The 21,323-nt window shown below is 37.1% G+C and overlaps 1 protein-coding gene across 2 annotated transcripts in view; it reads right to left on the minus strand.

Annotated features, from left to right (window-relative positions):
• Positions 1-1,612: 1,612 nt before the first annotated feature.
• bmal1a (basic helix-loop-helix ARNT like 1a) overlaps positions 1,613-21,323 on the minus strand; it is a 32,383-nt gene continuing 12,672 nt past the window's right edge. For both annotated transcript variants that reach the window (XM_088339721.1, XM_088339722.1), the window contains 14 exons: positions 20,711-20,740; positions 17,247-17,404; positions 16,155-16,234; positions 15,186-15,278; positions 14,834-14,951; positions 13,468-13,617; positions 11,785-12,031; positions 10,202-10,308; positions 8,159-8,309; positions 7,991-8,070; positions 7,794-7,905; positions 6,113-6,203; positions 4,756-4,849; positions 1,613-3,768 (listed from right to left, as the gene is read on the minus strand). In XM_088339721.1, coding sequence (XP_088195847.1) covers positions 3,611-3,768; positions 4,756-4,849; positions 6,113-6,203; positions 7,794-7,905; positions 7,991-8,070; positions 8,159-8,309; positions 10,202-10,308; positions 11,785-12,031; positions 13,468-13,617; positions 14,834-14,951; positions 15,186-15,278; positions 16,155-16,234; positions 17,247-17,404; positions 20,711-20,740 — 1,669 coding nt within the window. In that variant the 3' untranslated portion in view covers positions 1,613-3,610. The remainder of the gene's footprint in view (positions 3,769-4,755; positions 4,850-6,112; positions 6,204-7,793; positions 7,906-7,990; positions 8,071-8,158; positions 8,310-10,201; positions 10,309-11,784; positions 12,032-13,467; positions 13,618-14,833; positions 14,952-15,185; positions 15,279-16,154; positions 16,235-17,246; positions 17,405-20,710; positions 20,741-21,323) is intronic.

Below are 21,323 nucleotides of genomic sequence, written 5' to 3' on the forward strand. Positions count from 1 at the left end.
TTAGTGTGTGTGATACTCAGGGTTGGGTAGGGTTTCTTTAACATGATTACTTTCAATTACTTATGGATTACTCCAATACCAAATATGCTAATAAAAGACAAAAGAAACTAAATACGAATCAAATGACTAAATTTTGTGCAGGCTTGGGGAGTAAAGGAACACATGGAACGGCAAAAATGATGTTGGCAAGCTGTTTGGATTTATTTTCATTTTGTTTGTCTCATTTTATGTTCGTTTTGCCGGAGATCAAAGCCAGGAGAGAAAGCTAACCACGTGTTGTGAGTCATCATTTAATTCATATTTCGTTTCTTTTGTCTTCTAGTCTCATCTCATTAGCCACACCGCTTATCCTCAGTAGGGTCACGGGGGTGCTGGAGCCCATCCCAGCAATCATCGGGCATTGGGCAGGGGACACCCTGAACTGGTTGCCAGCGAATCGCAGGGCACACTGGGACAGACAACTCACTCGCTCATTCACACCTAGGGACAATTTGGACCGGCCAAATCACCTGAAATGCATGTTTTTGGAATGCGGGAGGAAACCAAAGTGCCCGGAAGAAACCCACGCAAGCATGGGGAGAACATACAAACTCCGCACAGGAAGTCTGGAGCTGGATTTGAACCCTCGCAGGAGGTTCCCAAGACATGAACTGTGCCGCACATGCGCTAAACACTGCGCCGCCGTGCTGCCCCTTCTTTTGTCTTTTATTGGCATATTTGGTATTGGAGTAATCCAAAAGTAATTGAAAGTAATCCAGTTAAAGTAACCCTACCCAACCTTGGTGATACTTCACTTACACTTAATATACAGTATTTTCTTAGTAGTTTGGCTTAAGGTGCGACTTATACTCTGGTGCAACTTATACGTTTCCTTCTTAATCATGCATTATTTGGCTTGTGCGCCTCATAATCCGGAGTGACTTATAGTACAGTAATTATGGGAAACATCAATACTTTTTAACACTTATTCACGACATGCCTGGCGCAACATGTTAAACGGATCCAATTTAAGTCACTTGTGCAGTAAAATTTACCATTTTAATAATTAAAGGAATAGGCGAAACTAAGTTCCGTTACAAATTTACCAAGAAAAACATATCATAAACGAGCAGACCCGATTAATATTCAGGAGTCCAGGAGATGTTTCTCTTGTTTTGTGTCTATCTAGCAATCACTATTAGTATTCTTATCTAATTTTTAGAAAAATAAATGCTTCTCAAATAATCACATATCATACATGCTTCAACTTTTTTCTTTCAAAAATGAGTACTAAAAAAAAAAACAATGGCCAGTCTGTTCTGAAATTCTGAGAAGTGATACAGACGCTGCCCTACTTATGAACGAGATGGTTCCGGACGATCGTTCGTAAGTTGAATTTGTTCGCAAGTGGCTTCAGTGCTATATTTTGTATTTATAAGGTTCATATATGTATTTTTAAGGCGTCTATAAGTAACCTGTATAGTTTTGTACTAAAAAAATAAACATTTCATAAAATAATAAAATCTATAAAGACAAATAAAGCTAAGTTTAACTTACTATTGGAAGATGAGGTTCAACAGTTAGGCGACTTCCTCCGCCGTGGTAAAAAGGCCGGAAAAAAAGCGTTCCGATATTTCAACCGCATCAAGCTTTCTTATTCCACTGCCTCTTCTTTACACTTTACACCAAGCATATTGAATGGATGCACGAGATATTAACCAATAAACATGTCACGGTACACCTAGTATGTTTACACACAAACTAAGAAGAGGAAGCGGATTTCTTCTTAGGGGTGGATGCTGGGTGACACCTCAGCGCCACACGCCTGTAGTGGCGAAAAAAAGCACTACAGGTGCACACAATACAAAATCTAACTTACAGCAATGTCCGGATTTTTTTCGACATTCCGAAAAAAATGTTCATATCTACCGTTTTGCGCATGGTCGTAAGTAGGGGAGCGTCTGTACTATTCAAAAGTTTGGGGCCACTTCGAAATTTCCAATCGTCGACTAAGTTTGAAGGCTAACATTTTTTTCCCATATAAAAATGATTATTTCTTACCTTCTCCATATCTCAAATATACTTTCTATTTATTTACTCATTTGATTCATAAAAAAGTGTAACGTTTCATTGAAAACGCACTATTGCCTGGGTGAACAGTATTGTACAAGAACTAAAGTACATTAACACTATGTACCGGTATTCATTTTTGAAACGTTTGAAAACTAGTATATTGAAGAAATAGCAAGTATTAATCCCATCGTAAAAACCACCAAACTCCAACTATGTATAACAATTGTATAATATTTTTTTCAGCGTGGCCCAAACATTCATTTGTCAAGGGTGAGGACTTCATTGAAATCAAATGGAAGAAAAAAAAAACTATGTAACGGGCACAGAGATCTTATATTCAGGTGTCAGATTACAGTTGAGAGACTGGCGACGCTTGTTCTATGGATTTTGATGCTAATTAACTTCGCGGGGCATCTTTACCCGGACGAGTTTTGCAATTACAACCGTGTTTTGTGTGCGTTTCCACGTGAGCCCTCAGATCACACGAGGGTATTTTCGTGCCAAATCCCGATTGCTCGAAGATAAATTACAGGAGGATTGCACGCTTCGAAAACGTGATCGCAATTGAAAAGGACAGCTAGTACAACTGAGATGAGTCAGCGGACCAGTGTTTGACCTGATGCATGTGAACGCCTGCATGGACCAGCTGGCAGAGATGGGAAGCTGCGTCGTGGCCGTCAGACTTTCTGGACTAGTTTACAGGCTGGGGGCGTCGCTGCTGTCATGCACTTTCCGGACAAATTTTCAACATGTTACCTAGTGTTTACTATGTTTGTGTACTGTAATGCTAAATGTAATTCACCCTGGTCATCCTGGAAGGGGGATACCACTTGTGAGGTCCCTTCTCAAGGTTTCTCTTTTTCCTCACGCTGAAGTTTTGAGTTGTCCCTTGCCCGCATGTTGGTTTAAGATCAGGTCATTGTAATCCTGTGCAGTCCTTTGAGACATTTTTGTGATTAAGGGCTATATAAATAAATGTGACTTGACTTGAACTTTGAGACGCCTTCTAAACGAGCCATTTACATCGGGACAAAACCTGCAATTTAAAAACTGGAAGTTTGAGTAGAAAACAAGACTCCCGTTTTCCTCTATTTGTACCGCCGACTGGAATATTACCACGAGCGGAAGTGTTAAGTGCATCTTTAACTCGGATGACTAAGGTTAACTGTTCTGATATTATCCCCGCGTCGACGAAAAGAAGTCATCAATGTCACATTACGCACTTAGAGACTAATATCGCCACGGACCTTTGAACCGCCACACGTTTCCGTGTTTAGTGTAAGTTTGGGGCAAAGCCGCCCCCGAGCTAGCTTTAGAAACCCGTTCGTTACCCGACTAACTGAGCTCCTCCATTTCTACAAAGTCAAGCTACGACTGCCAAAGTGCTCGTCTCTGATAAAAAAAGCCTTCTTTTTGTTTCTTCCTACATTTGAAGAGCTCAATTTAGGTTTCAATCGGAATGACAAGTTAGCATTCGGCAGCAGTGCGCAGGAAACGGAACAGAAAGCGCAACGGGAAAAGACTGGTCAGCCAGACTGAACTCTCATTCTCGTTTTCTTCACAAAGGCCAAGGCAGATCGCTGAAGTCCACAGGGCCACCTAGGCCAGCGTCGGCTTCCAGAAGGGACATGATGACAGCCATGGCCGCCTCGTCGTTGCTGGGGCTGCTTGAACCGGGTTCATCCATGATGTCGATACTCAGGTGGGAGTTGTCACCTGAAATCGGGGACGAAAAGACAATTATGATATCTTCTGCACTGCGGTAAAAGTCAAAGAGAGCCCTGAGCCATTCCCATCTCCCCCTTCACTTTGATTGCTGAACTGTCACACTTTTAGGGCTTGAAGGATTTTATGCATTTGACTATAAAGGATTTTATATGATTGAATACAAGTTACATTTATTGAGTGCAATGAAGATTTTCACCGAGTAGGCTATAGTTTAATGAATGCAGAATATTTTGTCTAGTTCTGTTGATAACAGGACTCTGACGGAGGACGACAGGCGATGTTTTGAGGACAAGGCCCTGATGACGTAGAAACGCTCAATGTTGTTTTGGTCAATTTTGGGTTTGGTTAATGGAGTCAGAACTAATTCGAACAATTTGGTAAACGATACATTTTCATATTTAAATTCAGGCTATAACCATCTTTCAACTTTATCTGTTGCAAAAATAACATTAAAAACACAGGGTCAGTTTTTTTCAAATTTAAATCTCAAGTCAGTAACCATTTCATGCTACTGTACGGAAGTCCTGGGCATTGTAGAGAGAAGTTACCGTCTACGACTGTTGTGCGATACCGAGGCGAAAAGTGGGGACACGTCTCTGGGTGAAAGCTGAGAAACTTTGACAGGAGGTATTTAGCTTTCATCCAAGACAATAAGACGATCACTGCAAAATGATCCCTACTGACTCCAAAACACAAGAATAGTTCACTCCAATTTTTTATATATGTCCCTAAAATTGCAACTTGGGTTTGTCAATTGTGGTGTGGTGTCAGACTTGTTATCCTCATATATTGTAAGTTTCAATTTTACTCTGTTTTGGAATAAAGTGGAGCTTGGACGCCAATCTTGAATGAGCACGTTTTTCTAATATGCTTTAAGGTTCTGATAAAATTGTGTACACACAAGACACAAGGAGAGCAGAACACTAGGTTGCTCGCATAAAAATGTCAACACGAGTGTATGGCTGAGTGACTTACTCATAATGGACTGGTTGGAGTAGGGGTAGCCCACAGAATCGGGACCAGGAAGAATCCCAGTGCTGGCCAGCTCAGGTGGCCCTCCATTATGAATCTGAAAACAGGACACTACATTAGTTTCTGTTAAAAAAATACTATTAACTAATAGATCTTTTTCCAACCAGTATGCAAAGTTCATGAATTGTTTTCTGAAAGCTACAAAACTGAATCTAAAGTATAATCAAGCGTAGACTTGAGGTTTCATTTGAGTGCTGAACAGAAATATTCAGTAGTTTTAGGTATTAGTTATGTAAATGGTTTTATTTTTTCAGGGGGTTAAAAGCAAATCGACATATAAACCGAGTAAAATAACATATTTTTCATGAAGAGAAGGAAAAGGGGTGCCTGATGTCCAGTTAGCAGAAATCTAAAACAAAAATTATTTCAGCCTCTGAACGCATTGTTTGTGTTGATTTGTAGGGATCCATTGTTCTCCACTAAAGTAGTAATCTCACTGTATTTTGACCTTGCGGGTTATTTACCACATTGTTTTTCATTTTAACCTTTTACATTAAAGATTCTGCGACAGGATGGCAACTACGATTACCGAGTGTCTGTATCGGTATGAACAAAATAGGTCCACTCTAAATCTTAAATCAGTTTCCCCAATGATTTAAGATCTAGTCTTAGTATTGTCACACACACGCTGCTGCCTGTCAGTGACAAAATCCTGCTAATCTCCGAAGAGTGGGATGACGCTTTACATTGAAAAACGACAGCGACCGGTTGATGTAGGTGCTGTGACCGAGGTGGATCAAAATGCTTCTCCTGCTTACTGGCCGATATCAGCTCTTTTTAAGGTATCTGTTTTTCCGAACTAGAAATTAGAGGGGTAGTAAATTGCCAATACTAAAATGTGATATTACAGAAATTATTGGGATCTAAATGCATTTCATTAAAAAAACATCAGCTGTTTTTTTCAGGAGGCAAGTGAATTTTATACACATGTGAAACCGATACCGGGCATTGTTATCACTCAAGATTACGATATTAGTATTAACATAAAAAATGTTACATACAAATGTGTCTAACTTTCTCTGTTTTAGCAATTGCTTTGACTGACAAAATATTTGTTATACTTTTTGTTTGTCATTCACATATTTCATAAATTATGAGGATCAGGTTTTTTTGACCTAATGTCAGAACCCTCCAAGACTTGTTTTTGTAAAGTTTAAATTTGAACTGGAATTTTTGTTGGGATTAAGGTAAGAGTAAGGGAATGAGTTATTATGTTTAGGGTTCATTTGGAATGCATTAAGTCAATGGATTTCTTGACAATCATGTGTTCTTGTGTGTCTGTATAAGCGATCTATATTACCTTTTTTCCTCCAGGGGAGGTGTCTGGAGGAGGGGTACTGGTAATATTCAATGGGCTAGAACCACAGCTTGATGGGGAGGAGCCTCTGATCCTACAATCAAAAAATTATATAATGTGTCAATGAAAAAAACAAGATAAAAATAGTATTAAAGCTTCTTGCACACTACATAAGGATGTATGTAGCAAAATAATGCAAATGTCGCTCCTTTGTTGCAAAAAAACCCCCCAAAACTTTAATGGTAACATTGCAACCCCACCTTTACTTCATGCAAGTCTGCTTAAGTTGCCTAGAAGTTGAAAATTGCCCGAGTTTAAATACTCACATTTCTTTTATATTCAACCAATGAATTTTCTAAAAAGTAAACCTCTTAATTCCAAACTGATTGGGAAACTTGTTCAAGTGTAACAAATTAATTGGAGCTTTGAGCATTTTAAATTAACCATTTTATGTTCTCAATAGCATGCTTAACTTTGGCCTTCTGTCAAATGCACGCTGCATCCGGAATGCATGGAATCCGCCGTCCGTGGGGACGCCACACGGAATCTAGAGCTGCAACAACTAATCGATAATCGATTCTTAAAAGCAACTAATTAAATCCTCGATTCGTTGCGTCACATGATTTCTGAGCCATTAAGTAAGTTAAATCAATGCAAATTATAGCGCATACAATTTCCTTGTGACGCTAAGAGTTGTAGTACCACTTTGGACTGGCAGAGGGTGCCAAGAGCGTTTTTACAATTAAAGGTATCTAACTTTTAAAATATTTTTTTTAATTAAACATGACATCATTACAAACAAAATTGACATTGACATACAATTGAATTTCTTTTATCGTTTTATATCATAAAATATTCTGTTGTTTTGTGCATTTATTAATATTTGAATGAAGTGGAGGAAATTGATAATGTCTTTAAGAAATCCGATTTATCGATTAATGGAAAAAATAATCGATATATTCATTGATTATGCAAATAATAGTTGCAGCCCTAATGGAATCCACAAGACTACCATGTACACCACATAAAAATATGTACATATTGATTGTGTAAACATTAATGAAACACGAAATATTTAAAGAATCATATCCAATTAATTTATGTATAAAACATGTGGAAACCCTATAAATATAGAGAAGAACAAGTAGACCAAAAACAATAAACATTATATTCATTTGCAGATATAAACTGTAGATATTCTTTCCATAAATTAGCTCATCTACCATAGGTAAGTACAATTTGGGTCTGGGATATATTTTTGAATTTAATGTCTTACTTCCAGCCTGCCTTGTGTGATTTCTTTAGCTTTGTAAGCGCATGTAGCTCCCAGAAGAAATGAAAAGCTTGCTGCAAACCACAGCGGAACCGCAATAGAAGGTATGTATTTCTGTGTTAGGACTAATATTTTTCTTCAAATCGGAATACAAATAATATGACTGGTGAGACTAGAGGGCCACCAGGCCAATGATTCCTGCCTTAGAACAAACACATTTATAAGGTAATACTTGTAACAACTATTAAACTGGACTGAAACGTTGGTCTCTTGTATCCAAATTTAAAGTGTTCAAAAAAAAAACATAAACAAGCAAAAAATATATATCTTGGACGGTAAGGCATGTTCACTCACTTTGGTTTTGTGTACACGCCTTGTAATGCAAATACAAAAACGGCAATACACTCTTACTTTTGGATCTCCATCACTTCCTCAGCAATCATTCTTCCAATTTTTCCAGCTCCGGCTCTTGTGCCACCTGGAATGCCAGGTACCGTTTGCAACGTCCTTCTTCCCCCACCACCTAAGAAAAAAATCCCAGATGAAGGTTTTGAGGTCACGATGGACTGTAGCAGTTTTTATAATGTCAGACAGCATTCGAGGCTCACCTTCAGAAGGAAGAACACTATCCATACTCTGTGGGGAGGCGGCGGATTGAGAGTATTCTGACCCTTCCACCATAGGACACCTAGAGAGAAGCAATAATGTGTAAATGATAAGTTTCATAACAACACTTTCTGAGATCCTATTATATATTATATCCTCCTGCCACTTACGACACAACGGTGTTGGTGGAGACAATATATTCCACCTCCTTGGTCCAGGGGTTCATAAAGCTGAACCATCGACTTCTCAGTGTGATGAACGAGCCATCTTTGATCTTGAATTTGTAACAGTTGGTGCTTATCTTCTCTCTCATCTGTAGTACTATAAAGTAATTAGAATACACAAATGTATTTAGGGAGTTACTACATGTTCAATAAACTATTGCCTAAAGGCGTTATACAATTATGTTATTACAGTTACTTGGACAAATAAATGGATAATTCAGTGTTTTACATTTGGTCAGTTTTATTCCTGTTGCACAACTAAATTAAGGTACCAGTACATTAAAAAAAAAACCTTAATTAACTAGTTAAAAATAAATAACTGCAACATAATTTTAATGTAAATACATTACACATGAACAGTATTAATGCATGGATAAGAATACAATACGTCAAACCTCACTTTCAAGTCAAGTCATGTTTATTTGTATAGCCCTTAATCACAACGTCTCAAAGGGATGCAAAGACCGCAGATTATTGCAAACAACACTATTATTACACCATCCCCTGATCTAAAACCTACATGAGGGAAAGGAAAAACTCAAAAACCTCAACATGAGGAAAATGAAGAAACCTTGAGAAGGGACCGCACATGAGGAAATTGTAACATGTCAAATGCAGAACGAATGATTGTACAAGAAAATTTAAAGAGAAAATATCGCAGTTTAAAATACCAAGTGAAGGATAGTGGTATTAAAATAGTAATCAGGGATCAGAATGGAGATTTTCATTTTCAGCTAAAATAGCCAGCGTCCAGGAATAAACCAGGGCGGAGCCCCCCCCCTGAGATCCCTGAGTAATAAAAAATAAAAACAAAGAACGGAATCAACCACAAATGAAATTGGAAATTAATTATAAGTTGTTAAATTTGCTAAAAAAGTACAAAACATCTAATAAATGTAATTGAACTTAACGACTGTGTCCCAATTTTGTTGAGTCTTTACATTCTTTATGTATGAAGCCTAAATGTGTCGAAAGGTTCAAAAGTTCAAGACGGCCGAATACGTTTGAAAGGCACTGCATGTACAGCTGTTGTCTTAGTTAGGTAGTTTTATTACAAAAATAATGAAACGTTTAGGAAATTTGCAAAAATACATGGTCATCATGGGTGATTTTCAACCATGGGGCATTCATAAGGGAAAGTAGTCCCACAAAAAACATAAAATGTCATGTATTTGTTTAATTAAATGTCATGCCATGTGATTCTATCACTTGCACAGAACTTTATAAACAGCAAATGATTTTTTTAAAGCGATAAAAGTAATTAATAGGGAAAACTATTATTTTATCACAAATAGCGAACCTTTCCTAACCTGTCTGTGCCAGAGGCCAGTAGTGACAAACAGTACTAATAAATGATTTCCCATGAAAGGGAAACAAGGGTACACACTGTATGTGATGTGTAAACAAAAAAACATTTAAAAAGAAAAATTGAGAAAAATAATCTTTTGTGACAAATGTTTTGGGTTAAGTGCAACGACACTTGTGCAAAAAATGCATGCCATTTTTCTCAGAGCTTGGCAATTACTTTAGGCTTTGTAAATTAATGACGGGGAGAAGATCGATGAAAAAAAATGAAATGTGAATATTTCCCAGACGCATTGTAGCTAGTCAAAAGTTACTTACTTTATTAGGTGCATCGTATTTTAGAGCAACACTCAAACTTGTCATTCACGGGGTAAAACTTATCAGTCTATGCTGTGAATGTCAAAATCTTGTGGTTTTTTTTGTAGCGGGTCTAATTATATTTATGGTTTCCTGCAGAGGAGCTTAATAATAGGGAAACCATACAAATGTAAACTACATATTTCACCTATAAAACAACTGGATGAATAATTAATCTTGAATTCAATTGGGTTACATTTTCAACTACAACCATGCGCAAGGACAGACACCACTTTATTTTGCGGGCTGGATACAATGAAGTGGCGGACTGGATCTGGTCCCCAGGTCTTAAATCAGACAAAAATATTCTATGGGCTTTCCAAATACCTTGTCTGTGGCACTCTGCTAGATGGCCGATGTCATCCTGGTGGAAATATTCATAGAAAGATGTTCCCAGCAACTCCTGTGGTAGATAAGCTAAAATAGCCGTCGCTCTAAAATACAAAAAAGAGATGATAATAATGAATAATATGTTTACAAAACAAATTGAAAAACAGCTGTTATGTGCAGTTGCACTCAGAACTAAATGAAAAATATTAAAAAAGAAGCCTATTTTCAAGACATTAAATAGCACTTTTTCACTCCATATTTTTTGCTTGAAACTGAGTGATACGATGGTTGGCAGACAAAAACAGGATCAACATTTTCGGAGGACCAATTGCAACTTTATGGTGGGACGCTTGAAGTTGACTAAATGTAAACAGTATATTATGAAACTACAATTAGTTTTGCAATGTGAACATAACTTGAGGCAAAATTAAAATATAAGATAAATAGAAATAACCTTTGCACAACTCTGAACCTTTTGTTTACAAGGTATCACTTTGTGCACACATAAGTCACAAAGTGCAGTCTATTTATCTGTCATACCGTCTACATGTGTGTCTTAGTGTAGTGTGTCCTAGCATAGTTATTTTGTGTTTTTTATTTTCTAGGCACCTAGGCCTGAAAGAAACGCAATTTCAATTCTGTTTTTGCTGCAGAATTGACAATAAAGCCGACTTTGACTTGACTTTGAAACGCTCTATTTCACGTAACAAGAGACAATATCCTATCAACACTGAGAAGCCAGCACCATTACACATAAGCGTCACCAGTTGTCTTATACAATAAATCCGTCACACAAATTGAATAGATGAAAAAAGGAAATGTATATATATTATATATACTGGAACCATATCCCCCTAGTGGGAGGTGCCTAGAGTCAAGAACACATTAACATTTCTGACTCTTTCTGGGAGATTGATACAGAGGAGGGGATTCCCAGCCCCCTCGCTCAACCCAACTGATGTGTTGGGAGTCATTAGGTGACCGAACCCCCCTTAATTCCAACCCCAATGACGAGCGCCAAGCGGGGAGGCAATGAGTACCAATGTTGTAAGTCTTAGGTATGACTCGGCCGAAGCTTGAACCAGCAACCTCACAGTCTCGGGGCGGGCGCCCTACCCCCAAGGCCACCGAGCTGAAAAAAGGAAATAAAACGAAAAAAAGAACACTCCCACCCCGAATTATAAAAATGAAAAAAAAATAAAAGTACTGATGTGTTTCTAATATTTAACTTGTTCAACTTGCTATGTATTTTGAATTTCGATGAGTTTGTGCAGCCCTACAATTAATTCAAATCAACAGCGGCTCAAAACTGCACCAGTTAAAATGCAAAAGGCACTATCAATCCGTTAAACTTGGATTCAGCTATAACTAAAAAAACTCATCTTGCCTAATCAACCAAAGGTTGATTAGTTTAAAGAGAAAAAAGGCAACAAAAAGTGAAATGCATCTAGCAGCACAAGCCCCCACCCCCCAAAACCATACATAACTAGCAAATTAGACAACTTAGGGAAAATTTGTTTTGAATGCGGTGACACCAAATTAGATAGCAATAGAACAATTTTTGCATTGTTTTGGATTACCGCTGGTCAACGAAGACAAATTTGCCATCAATGGCGTGGCGTGAAACAAATTCTGTGGGCTTCACTCGGATGTCTGCCAAGCTGGGCTGGGGCACGATATGCGGGTGTAGTCGACCAATGGCTACCAGGCAGCTTAAGTTGCAGCCTTCGTTATCAGGCTCATTGTCTTCATCCAGACCCATCTTTGTAGGCGGCCAACTTTTAAGGTATCCTGTGCTATGGATCGTGCAGTAGCTCTTGCGATCAGCTGTAATGAGAAAATACCAAATTGTAAATATTGAAGCTTCTATAGTGATGATTATATTGCACAGATAAACCAACGTTCAAAGGTTTGGAGACGCTTTCAAATTTCCATTCTTTGGCAAAAGCAACGTTTGACGGTTAAATAATTTCAAATAAAAATGATTTCTATCGTCAAAAATGTTTGCAACTCATTTAAGTAATAAAAAAAACCATGAGTGACTTTTCATGGAAAACACACTATTGTACAAGTGACCCTAAACTTGTGAACAACAGCGTACATAAATACATACATGTGATATAAACTAATTGAATAAGAGATTTGCTGAGTATGATGCATGCTTGTTTGGTAAAAAGGTATGTTCCTTTCTTTTTTTATGGAAATGAAAGTAAGAAGGTAAAGTCTTTAAAATTGTTCTTTAATAAAACTTCCATATGCGTAATAATCCAGCAATAACCTGTGAAACATTTGTTCCACTGTTTATTGAGAAAAAAATTGGGCTACACAATTGGAACCCTTACTTACTCAAAGACATCAACCTACTGGAAGGAGTTCAACGTCGGTATACAAAGCGGATACCTGGGATGCACAATTTGTCATATCCGGAAAGACTACAAAGGCTGAACTTGGACTTTTTGGAGCTCCACAGAATTCGATTTGATTTAATATTTGTGTTCAAAGTACTACATGGAATGATCAATGCGCCCTTTGATACATTTTTTGAGTTCTGTCGTGTTGATGGTTTACGTGGCCACAGATATAAGTTACAGGTGCCTAGACCTACCAGCAACTTGCATGGAAACTTTATTTCTTTCAGGATACCAAAAATTTGGAATTTTTTGCCTGATCGGGTTGTTAGTGCAAATTCGGTGCAAACTTTTAAGCAAAGGTTGGCAGAGATAGATTTTTCAAATTTTCTTAGGGGAGGGGGCGTAAGGTGACCAAATTTGGCCATGCTCACTCTCAGCATTAGCTTTATGTCATGTTTTGATTAATGTATCTAACAATACTTTCAATAAACATTACATTACACATCTGTTTGATCTAAACGTAATCATGAGAGACAGCAATAGCCGTTTTACCAAACAAATGTGTGCCATGCATAACATTTCTAGGTATTCAGATCCAGATTATCTAGACCGTTTCTGCAACTGTTTTTAAACCACTTTTTGTATACCAAAATGTTCAGAAAATGGATTAATAATATGCATACTAAAGGGAGCGGACTTCCTTTGTAAGGTAATGTTGTGTGCTAGATGAGGCGTGAGTCTTGGCTCTAAAAAGGATGTGGACTTTTAAAAAATAGAGGGAATACAAATTTTGCCAGGGTAGTGGCTAAAAGTACAGTAAAGTATATCAGAACAGTAATAAACAAAATATTAAGTAATGGAGTAATTCTAGAGTACAACATTAGGTAAAAAAAAGTAAAACAAAAAAATTACCTTTTTTCTTTGAGCAGGTTGAAGGAAAGTCTTTATCTTCTACTTTAACAGATGGCCTGTTGCACTTCATTCTACAGAAAAACGATCGTCTGGCACCTGAACAAAGTCTAGATGGCCCAGGCGTAATGTCTGTTTTCACCGGAAGACCAGCTGTAAAATACACACCAGAAAAAACAATCAATAAAACAACCTTTTGGAAAGCAAAAGTGAAATAGCAATAAACAATTAATTGATGATACCGCAAATAAAATAAAATTTGGGCCAATTTCATGGCAGCATGCTGGTTGACTAGTTATAAAGTCTGATGCTGACAGTTTAGAGATTTTATACTGTAACTGTTTTATCGGACGATGATTTTCCTCTCACAATCCTGAAACATGCAATGTAGGTTTATTCAACACCAAAAAAATTACAGTAGTTGTGATTGTTCCTCCATGCAATGGGATCGGCTGGGAAGGGGGAAGAGGGAAGCTGTTTTGAAAGTCGAGAAATGTATAGGTTCACATAATTCTTGGTTTTTAGTTTTGGTTCGTTTCAGTAAGCGGTTAATTTGACAAAGGCCAGAACTATAATTGCAATTCACTCAAGTGAGTCTTCACACTATCAAATCACTTTTGTTTGTATAGTCGTCAATCACAAAAAGATACAAAGGGCTAGACAGACCCTCACCATTACAACATCCCCTGATCTGAAACCTTCACGAGGGCAAGGAAAAACTCGAAAGACCACTAGATGAAGAAAATTAAGAAACCTTGGGAAGGGTTTGTACATAAGGTAATCTCCTTCCAGTATGCAATGCATGTAACAAGGACATCTATATCATTCTGAGACTGCTCTCAAAGGGCTGCATAACACAAGTACAAAATCCCCTGATCTGAAACCTACACGAGGGCAAGGAAAAACTCAAAAGACCACAGCATGAAGAAAATTAAGAAACCTCGAGAAGGGTTTGCACATAAGGTAATCCCCTTCCAGTATGCAATGCATGTAGCAAGGGCCATCAATATCAATCGGAGACTGCTCTATATTTATTTTCTCGGAAAAGCAGAACATTTAGTACATTTGTAGCCAATTAGTGAGGCAACTAGCAAAGGGCTTCCAAGCTGTTGTTTTGACCAGTGGAGATACACACAAATACAAATAGCGCAAGAATTCTGCTTATCATTTGTTACATTGATGACAACCAAAAAGCCTTTGTTTATTAGTCTCGAGAAATGTACAGATGTACAAGTCCATGTAATTACCCAGCAAACTGATTCTATTTTTATATTGTTGTTTTTTTTTTTGCATGTGAGGAACCTCTAAACCTCAAGGCAGATAAGATGACCAGTCATCTACTGTGCCACCTTTTATTTTGTGTGCTTACTTTTAGCATCAATGAGCCTTTCACGTGGTGCTGTATCAGAAGAAGACAGCTGCTCTTTGACCTTGGCGATGTCCTTAGGATGTAGGTAATCAAAGAGACTCTGACCTATTAGGTCATTCTGAAAAAAATAGATGCAACAGTGAAATGTCATTTATGTCACCTACTCATTTCTTTAAATCAAAATGCTTATGCTGTGATGCCTTAGCTTTTATGCGCACATTTCATACTCGGACTAGTTTCAGTGATAGAAAGTCAAACACAACCAATTAAATTTCTGGAACTTGTTCAGGCTGACAGGACACATATTGATCTTGATATTGTTGCAAATAATCAAATTTTGTATATTGCTTACCTGGCTGTAGTTAAGAATCTTGTAGACTGATTCCGAAACAAAAAGGATTTTTCCTCGATCGCATCCAACAACAAACAAGAAACCATCAGAAGCCTGTATTAAAAAAAGAATGTATGTACTTGTAAATATTTACATTCTGCAAACTGTTAAAATTAGAGTGATTAACATATTGGATACGCAGCTTTCCCCCCTACATTCATGATCAACATTTCCTATGGCATTGAACAACACATTTTTCCATGATGTGGGCTGGGGGATTTAAAACTATACATGGAGTTACAATTATTGTCAACATTTAAATAAGTCTTGACAATGTTTACTCTTTCTTTGGCTCAAGAAAGCTATACAAGATTTAAGATTTTTTGTTTATATATATATATATATATATATATATTTTTTTTTATATAGCCAAATCAGCCACTTCTGCAAGTTTTGTATTAATATTTAGATATATATGTATTTATCTACAATTGTTGTTTGCCGTTTGTCATGTACAAACAGGGAGGAAATATAAAAAAAAAGCAGATTATTTAACCAGGCAAAGCCAGATCATGTAGCAATTCACAAGGGGGAAATCTGCACAAAAGGATCTGGGATCACCATTTAAATTTAATTAGGAAAGCCAAAACATTATGTAAAGCACTTTAAGCTAATTGGACGATGCGGAAGCCTATATATTGTATGTCGTATGGCACTGACAAGCTCTGAGATCAATGTGCTGATTTCTAGCTGTTGGTTAATAGATCTTGATCTTCTAAAAAGCAAGAAAGTTGAGATCCACTGGTCCTTTTCTAGAATGACATGTATTTGGTTTGATAAATGTGGTATGGATTAAATGAACTCATAATATAGGTCACTTGCTATAGCTGAGATCGAGTCTTTTCATAAGTAATGGCCCCCAAAAAGTGTATTGAACCTCTAATACAAACAGACAGCAATTCCAATGTTTAATGAGTAAGTAGCACTGACCCGGAGTATCAAATGTTTCAGCTCATCATCTGAAAGGAAGGAAGGCTTATAGTTGGCTTCTGTGTATGGATTTGCTGCTCCTGGAAGAGTAAAAAAAGTTCTAAAAAGTTGGAAGGATTGGATGTTTAATCGAACTGAGAACCGTCGTTGCAGCGATATGTTAAAAAGGAGTGGCACCAAGGGTAAAGGCTAACAAATGACACGAAAACCACTGACTTAATAATTGTATTGGATTGTTTGACTGTTTTCAAACAAGACATCTTCAATGCTAATTGCACTTTTACAAAAACCCAATCAATGCACCTTTACAACTCAAACCTTAATCAGCTATTCAAAATAGTATCATGGGCATGAGAGTGATTTGAATTCCTATCACAATCACTAGATTAGAAACTATTCCAGAGCCCGTGGCAAAAAATGCGTATCCTCCTTAAATCATCTCTGAATTGTCAGTGTAAAGATTTTGCTATAGATCATAAGTTTGGAGGTTTTTGTCATGAAACACAGGCCGATTAAAAGGATCAAGTTTCTGCAAAGCTAATAAATACGGTGTGTGTTTAAGTGTGAAACATGAAAATGTGTGGCGTTTTTGGGATCCAGTTTAACATGCTGGCCCATAGATGATCACAGGCTAAAACGTGATTTTTATGTCTGATCAGTATTTAGTGAGAAATCAATTATTTTGAGTATCCTGACTCATTAGATGAAAATCTAATCAAGGACTTGCTATCATTTGCACTTTTGAGCTGCTGCCATTTCTTCTATTTACCGCAATTGTAAACACTGACAAATGAAAATAAGGATAAGGATGTTGGTTTAAGATCAGGCGATGGTGTCATTGTAATCCTGTACAGTTCTTTGAGACATCTTGTGATTAAGGGCTATACAAATAAATGCGGCTTGACTTGACTACAATCTTCTCTGGTGGCTCATGGACATGTGATGCTAGGTTTTGTTACATCATAGCATGCAGTGGCTATATGACAAAACCAAAAAATGCAATATATGTTGTACAAGTGGGGAAAACAACAGATAATGACAGTTATTCCTTTATACTACATAAAAATTATAAATAATTGAGTTCATTTTAACCTCTGAGTGTCTTCATGTGCTGAACAGCCATGCGAAGAACTGTGAGCTTGTCCAGTTTACGGGACATTGCATTACATGTGGGAACCAGTGACGCCAACTCGTCAATAAAACTGTTCATCTTGTCCCGTCGCCTCTTCTCAATCTGGCTGTGTGCCTCTCTGTAGGATTAAAGAGGGGCATTTTAGCATCAACATTTTGTGCATGCCTGTTAAACCAGAATAAATTAATCTACCTAATAAATGTACAATATTCAACCTTAGTATACTTCACTTTGTATTGAAGGTGCAATTACTTGATTAGTTGACAAATGATTTCCTAATTATCAATAGCAGGTACTGTCATTTCTGTAATGCTCCTTAAAACAGACCAATCACCGTAGATTTGTCTTGTATTGAAATGTTATCTGTTATTTTTATGCTTGTTAAAAAATGTAAATACTAAAAAGGACCCGCCTCCTTCACCACCTGAATAACTTTAGCCAATAGTGACCGATTTAAATGATGATTGACACATTTGTTAGGAAATGAAACGCCGCTATGTATATAAAAATATATAAAATAAAAATGACAATTTTCCAAGATGTTGAAGAACCAGTAACTGAAACTGAACAATATAAATTGTGGATGCATTTCTTTGTACTGGTCATTGGTAGAAAAGATAATAAGCAATTTAAATATGGGTATAGAGGATGTTTAACACTACAGATTAATTTACAAAAAATAGAAAATTTGCTTCTGTGACTTAGTAAAACATGATGTTTATACACAAATCCAAACATTTTCCAAATTGGAAAAATATGTATCGATGGTTCTCTTTCGATAACAAGGAATTGGACCATATGCCCGTTTCTGATGGAAATTCCAGGCTACGTTAGACGGTGTATGGATTCAGACAAATATATAAATGTATGACAAAACTAGTACCCCTTTGACGTTGTGGGAAATAAATAATCTGAACAGGGCTCATTGTGTTTTAAATGTTCCTTGTACATAGAAATTAGAGCTCAAGGCTGGCACCCAAAATCCATTCCCTATTCAGGTTAACTTTGAGTGCATTGCAGGCGCCACTTTTTAAGGGGAACTAGAGGACAAAAAGTATTGCCCACTTACTAAAAAGGTAAAATAAATAAATGAACAATATGAAAGTCACACAATGTGTTATAGAAAAGATGGCAGGTCTTTAAATGCTGCTAATATTGTTAAGGCCGTACTGCCCTCACAGTTGGCATTTCTAACTGTGCCCTACATCATTCCATATTGCAATGTAGTTCAGTTACCACCTACAAAAGGGCAACACTTGTTCAACTGTGCACTTCCAAAACTCATCAACAAAAACAGGCATCCCATTCCCCTTGAACATTCCAAAAAAGGAAGACCTCTTGAAAAATTGTAATGGAACTTCCCCACAAGGCTAACGTCATCAGCAAGTGCTTCCTTAACAAACCCACCTCAGTCACCAAAACCAAACTCTTGAAAGATATCTACCAAAGCTACAAGATCTTCAGCGATGTTTTCTTCTAAGAAAACCTTTAATTCCTACAATGACTTATCAGTCTTCATTTTCAGCCTGCAGAGGCACTTAAACAAGTTTTCCATGTAACCATTAAATTTACAGTTACAAGTCGGCTGTTCAGTGGAGCTTTTTATTCCTCATTCATAATTCTTCCAGTTTATTTTAAGCCCAGTGGACTGTCAGGTTTTCTTGCATTTATAGCATGTGACCAGTTTCTTTTCTAAATCCTGAAGAAAATAGCAATAATGTTTCAAAGATAGATGACGCCAGTATAAAAAAGTAGAATAAGAAACTTATCAAATCAAGTAGTATTAGTCCCAAAATAAAGTACATCTAGCTTGGCATGAGTCTTGGACCATTTCTGTACGACAAAGTGCTTGGATGTAATTAATATGACAATATTTTTGAGGGCCTGTCTATAAGTCCTCATCAAACGTGTTTGTACATTTTCTATAATAATAAAAAAACAACAATAAAAATACAAAAATGTATAACAATAACTAAAAGAATTAAAGCCCCAGTATGTAATATTTGACCATTAAATGGGACTGTGTTGTCCAGTGCCACATAGCACAGCGTGGCGGCACTGGAAAAACACGGCGGCAACCTAAGTGCGGATTCCACTGTGTTAAAGGAAAACAAATTTCTCAACCGATGATTTTTGGGGGAAAAAATTAACATTGGTATGATTTTTACCTAGTATTCAAATTAATGTTTTCTTTCTTTTTTTAATTAATGAAAGATTTTCGTTCGTTCCACAGCAATTTGGTTTGATTCATGTTTCATTGTAGCTTCCACAGGCAGGTATCCTCACTTCCTACGTGAAGTTTGTACTGCCCGATGGAAAAGTGTACCCAGCCGTGCAAACCACAGAATAGATAAAAATAACAGATAATAGCTATAAAAGATAACAGAATAAAAATATAATAATAAAACTTTACATACTAAATCTTAGAAATTCTTTTAATTCCCAAGATTCTTTGTCTGGTTAAGAAAAACGACTATTGTTCTGCGCCAGACCCACGGCGCAGACAAACACTACACATGGAGATTTGTTTTTAGGACAAATCTCTCCCCAATTAAGTGTTAGGTATAAAAAACGTAGCGTACATTGGCGTGCGACTTGTAGTGGGTAATAACGCTTCATAGGATAATGTCATACAAACCAATGTAAACTGCTGTTAATCACGGGGGAAGGAATGCAATGGCAAAGTGAGGCAGCCAGTGAGCAGCGTCAGCGTTAAGTAGACATGTTGTGAAACATGGCAACAACTTCAAGCAAATTTGTCTCCTTTAAGTTAGTCAAGTTTTAGGCGGGAAAAACATCTAAATCATGCTGCATAGGTCTCCTCAAAGAATAAAAACTAAAAGGCAACTAGTGTCTTTTGCTCGTTCGCTTTCCTTGTACTAGAGTCGGGCCCTCATTTGTTGGGGCCCCATTAAACACCCTATTGTAATACCTGAACTACTCATGGTGATACGTTGCTTTCTTAAGAGTGAATTAAACAAGGCATACAAGATAAGGGGAAATGGATTTTGGGTGCAACCAAAGCTCTAATGTTCCTAAACCCAGTTTCTGTCAAAAACATCGCTCCAAAAAAATGTGACTTGAATTTAGGAATTTTATGTCACTTCTGTCAAAAAAAACACATCATGAACAGAAACAAAATCCAAAGAGACTTATACTTGGAACTTTAGAAATTTAAACTGACAGGGATAGGGTGGGAGGATTAATCGTGTGAAGTATTTTACTTAGTCTAATCTGAAACACCTTTCAAATAACCATGATTATCTGTACCATTTTACTGTCGTTTTTACACTTTTTAGTTTTAAAAATTCACCTAATTTAACTATCGAGATTAACAAATCTTGAACACAGTCTCAAATAAGCGAAACGACAATTCGTGTGGGTGGTAATCACAGGAGAAGAGAGAAAGAAAAATAGTCTATACCTGGCATTCTTTATTCGGCCTGGTTGGTCACTGAGAAAAGAAAAATACGTACAGTGATTAAAATATCACAAATAAATCCTTCAAGGGTTGACTGAGGTTCCTGACAAAATGAAAAAGGTTTTGTAACGAATCTCAATCAAATGAAAACATATCCTGATGTTTGGATCACTTTTAAATTAAATTGTATTTCTAGAAAAAACAATGACATGTCAAAGTTTCTTACAAAGCTTTACTTGTATATGCATTGTCCCTCCTTTCCTGCCCAACAAAAATCAGAAGTAGCCTGGAGCTTGCGTATGGTCACACAAATCATTGACATACCTGACAACCTGTACGGTTTTGCCATACAAAGTATGTTTATTATGCATTTTAAGACGTGTATGACGTACGAGAAAAACTGTACGGAAAAACGCAAATTTGTCAATGATGGGTACCATCCGGTATACATAGACTATCACGAAACAGCAAATCATCAAGTCAAACGGTTTTCGCCGCGGAAGCCTCCATCTTGGTATCGTTTTTTTCGTTGCAAACGAAGCAAGCGGTTTGATGTAGAGAAAGGAAGTACGTCTCTTTTTAGAGGACCGGCTTTTTTTGGCTCACCTCATTACAG

This window comes from Urocampus carinirostris, chromosome 7 (assembly GCF_059441175.1).
Source record: "Urocampus carinirostris isolate Australia breed hairy pipefish chromosome 7, RoL_Ucar_1.0, whole genome shotgun sequence".
NCBI lineage: Eukaryota > Metazoa > Chordata > Actinopteri > Syngnathiformes > Syngnathidae > Urocampus > Urocampus carinirostris.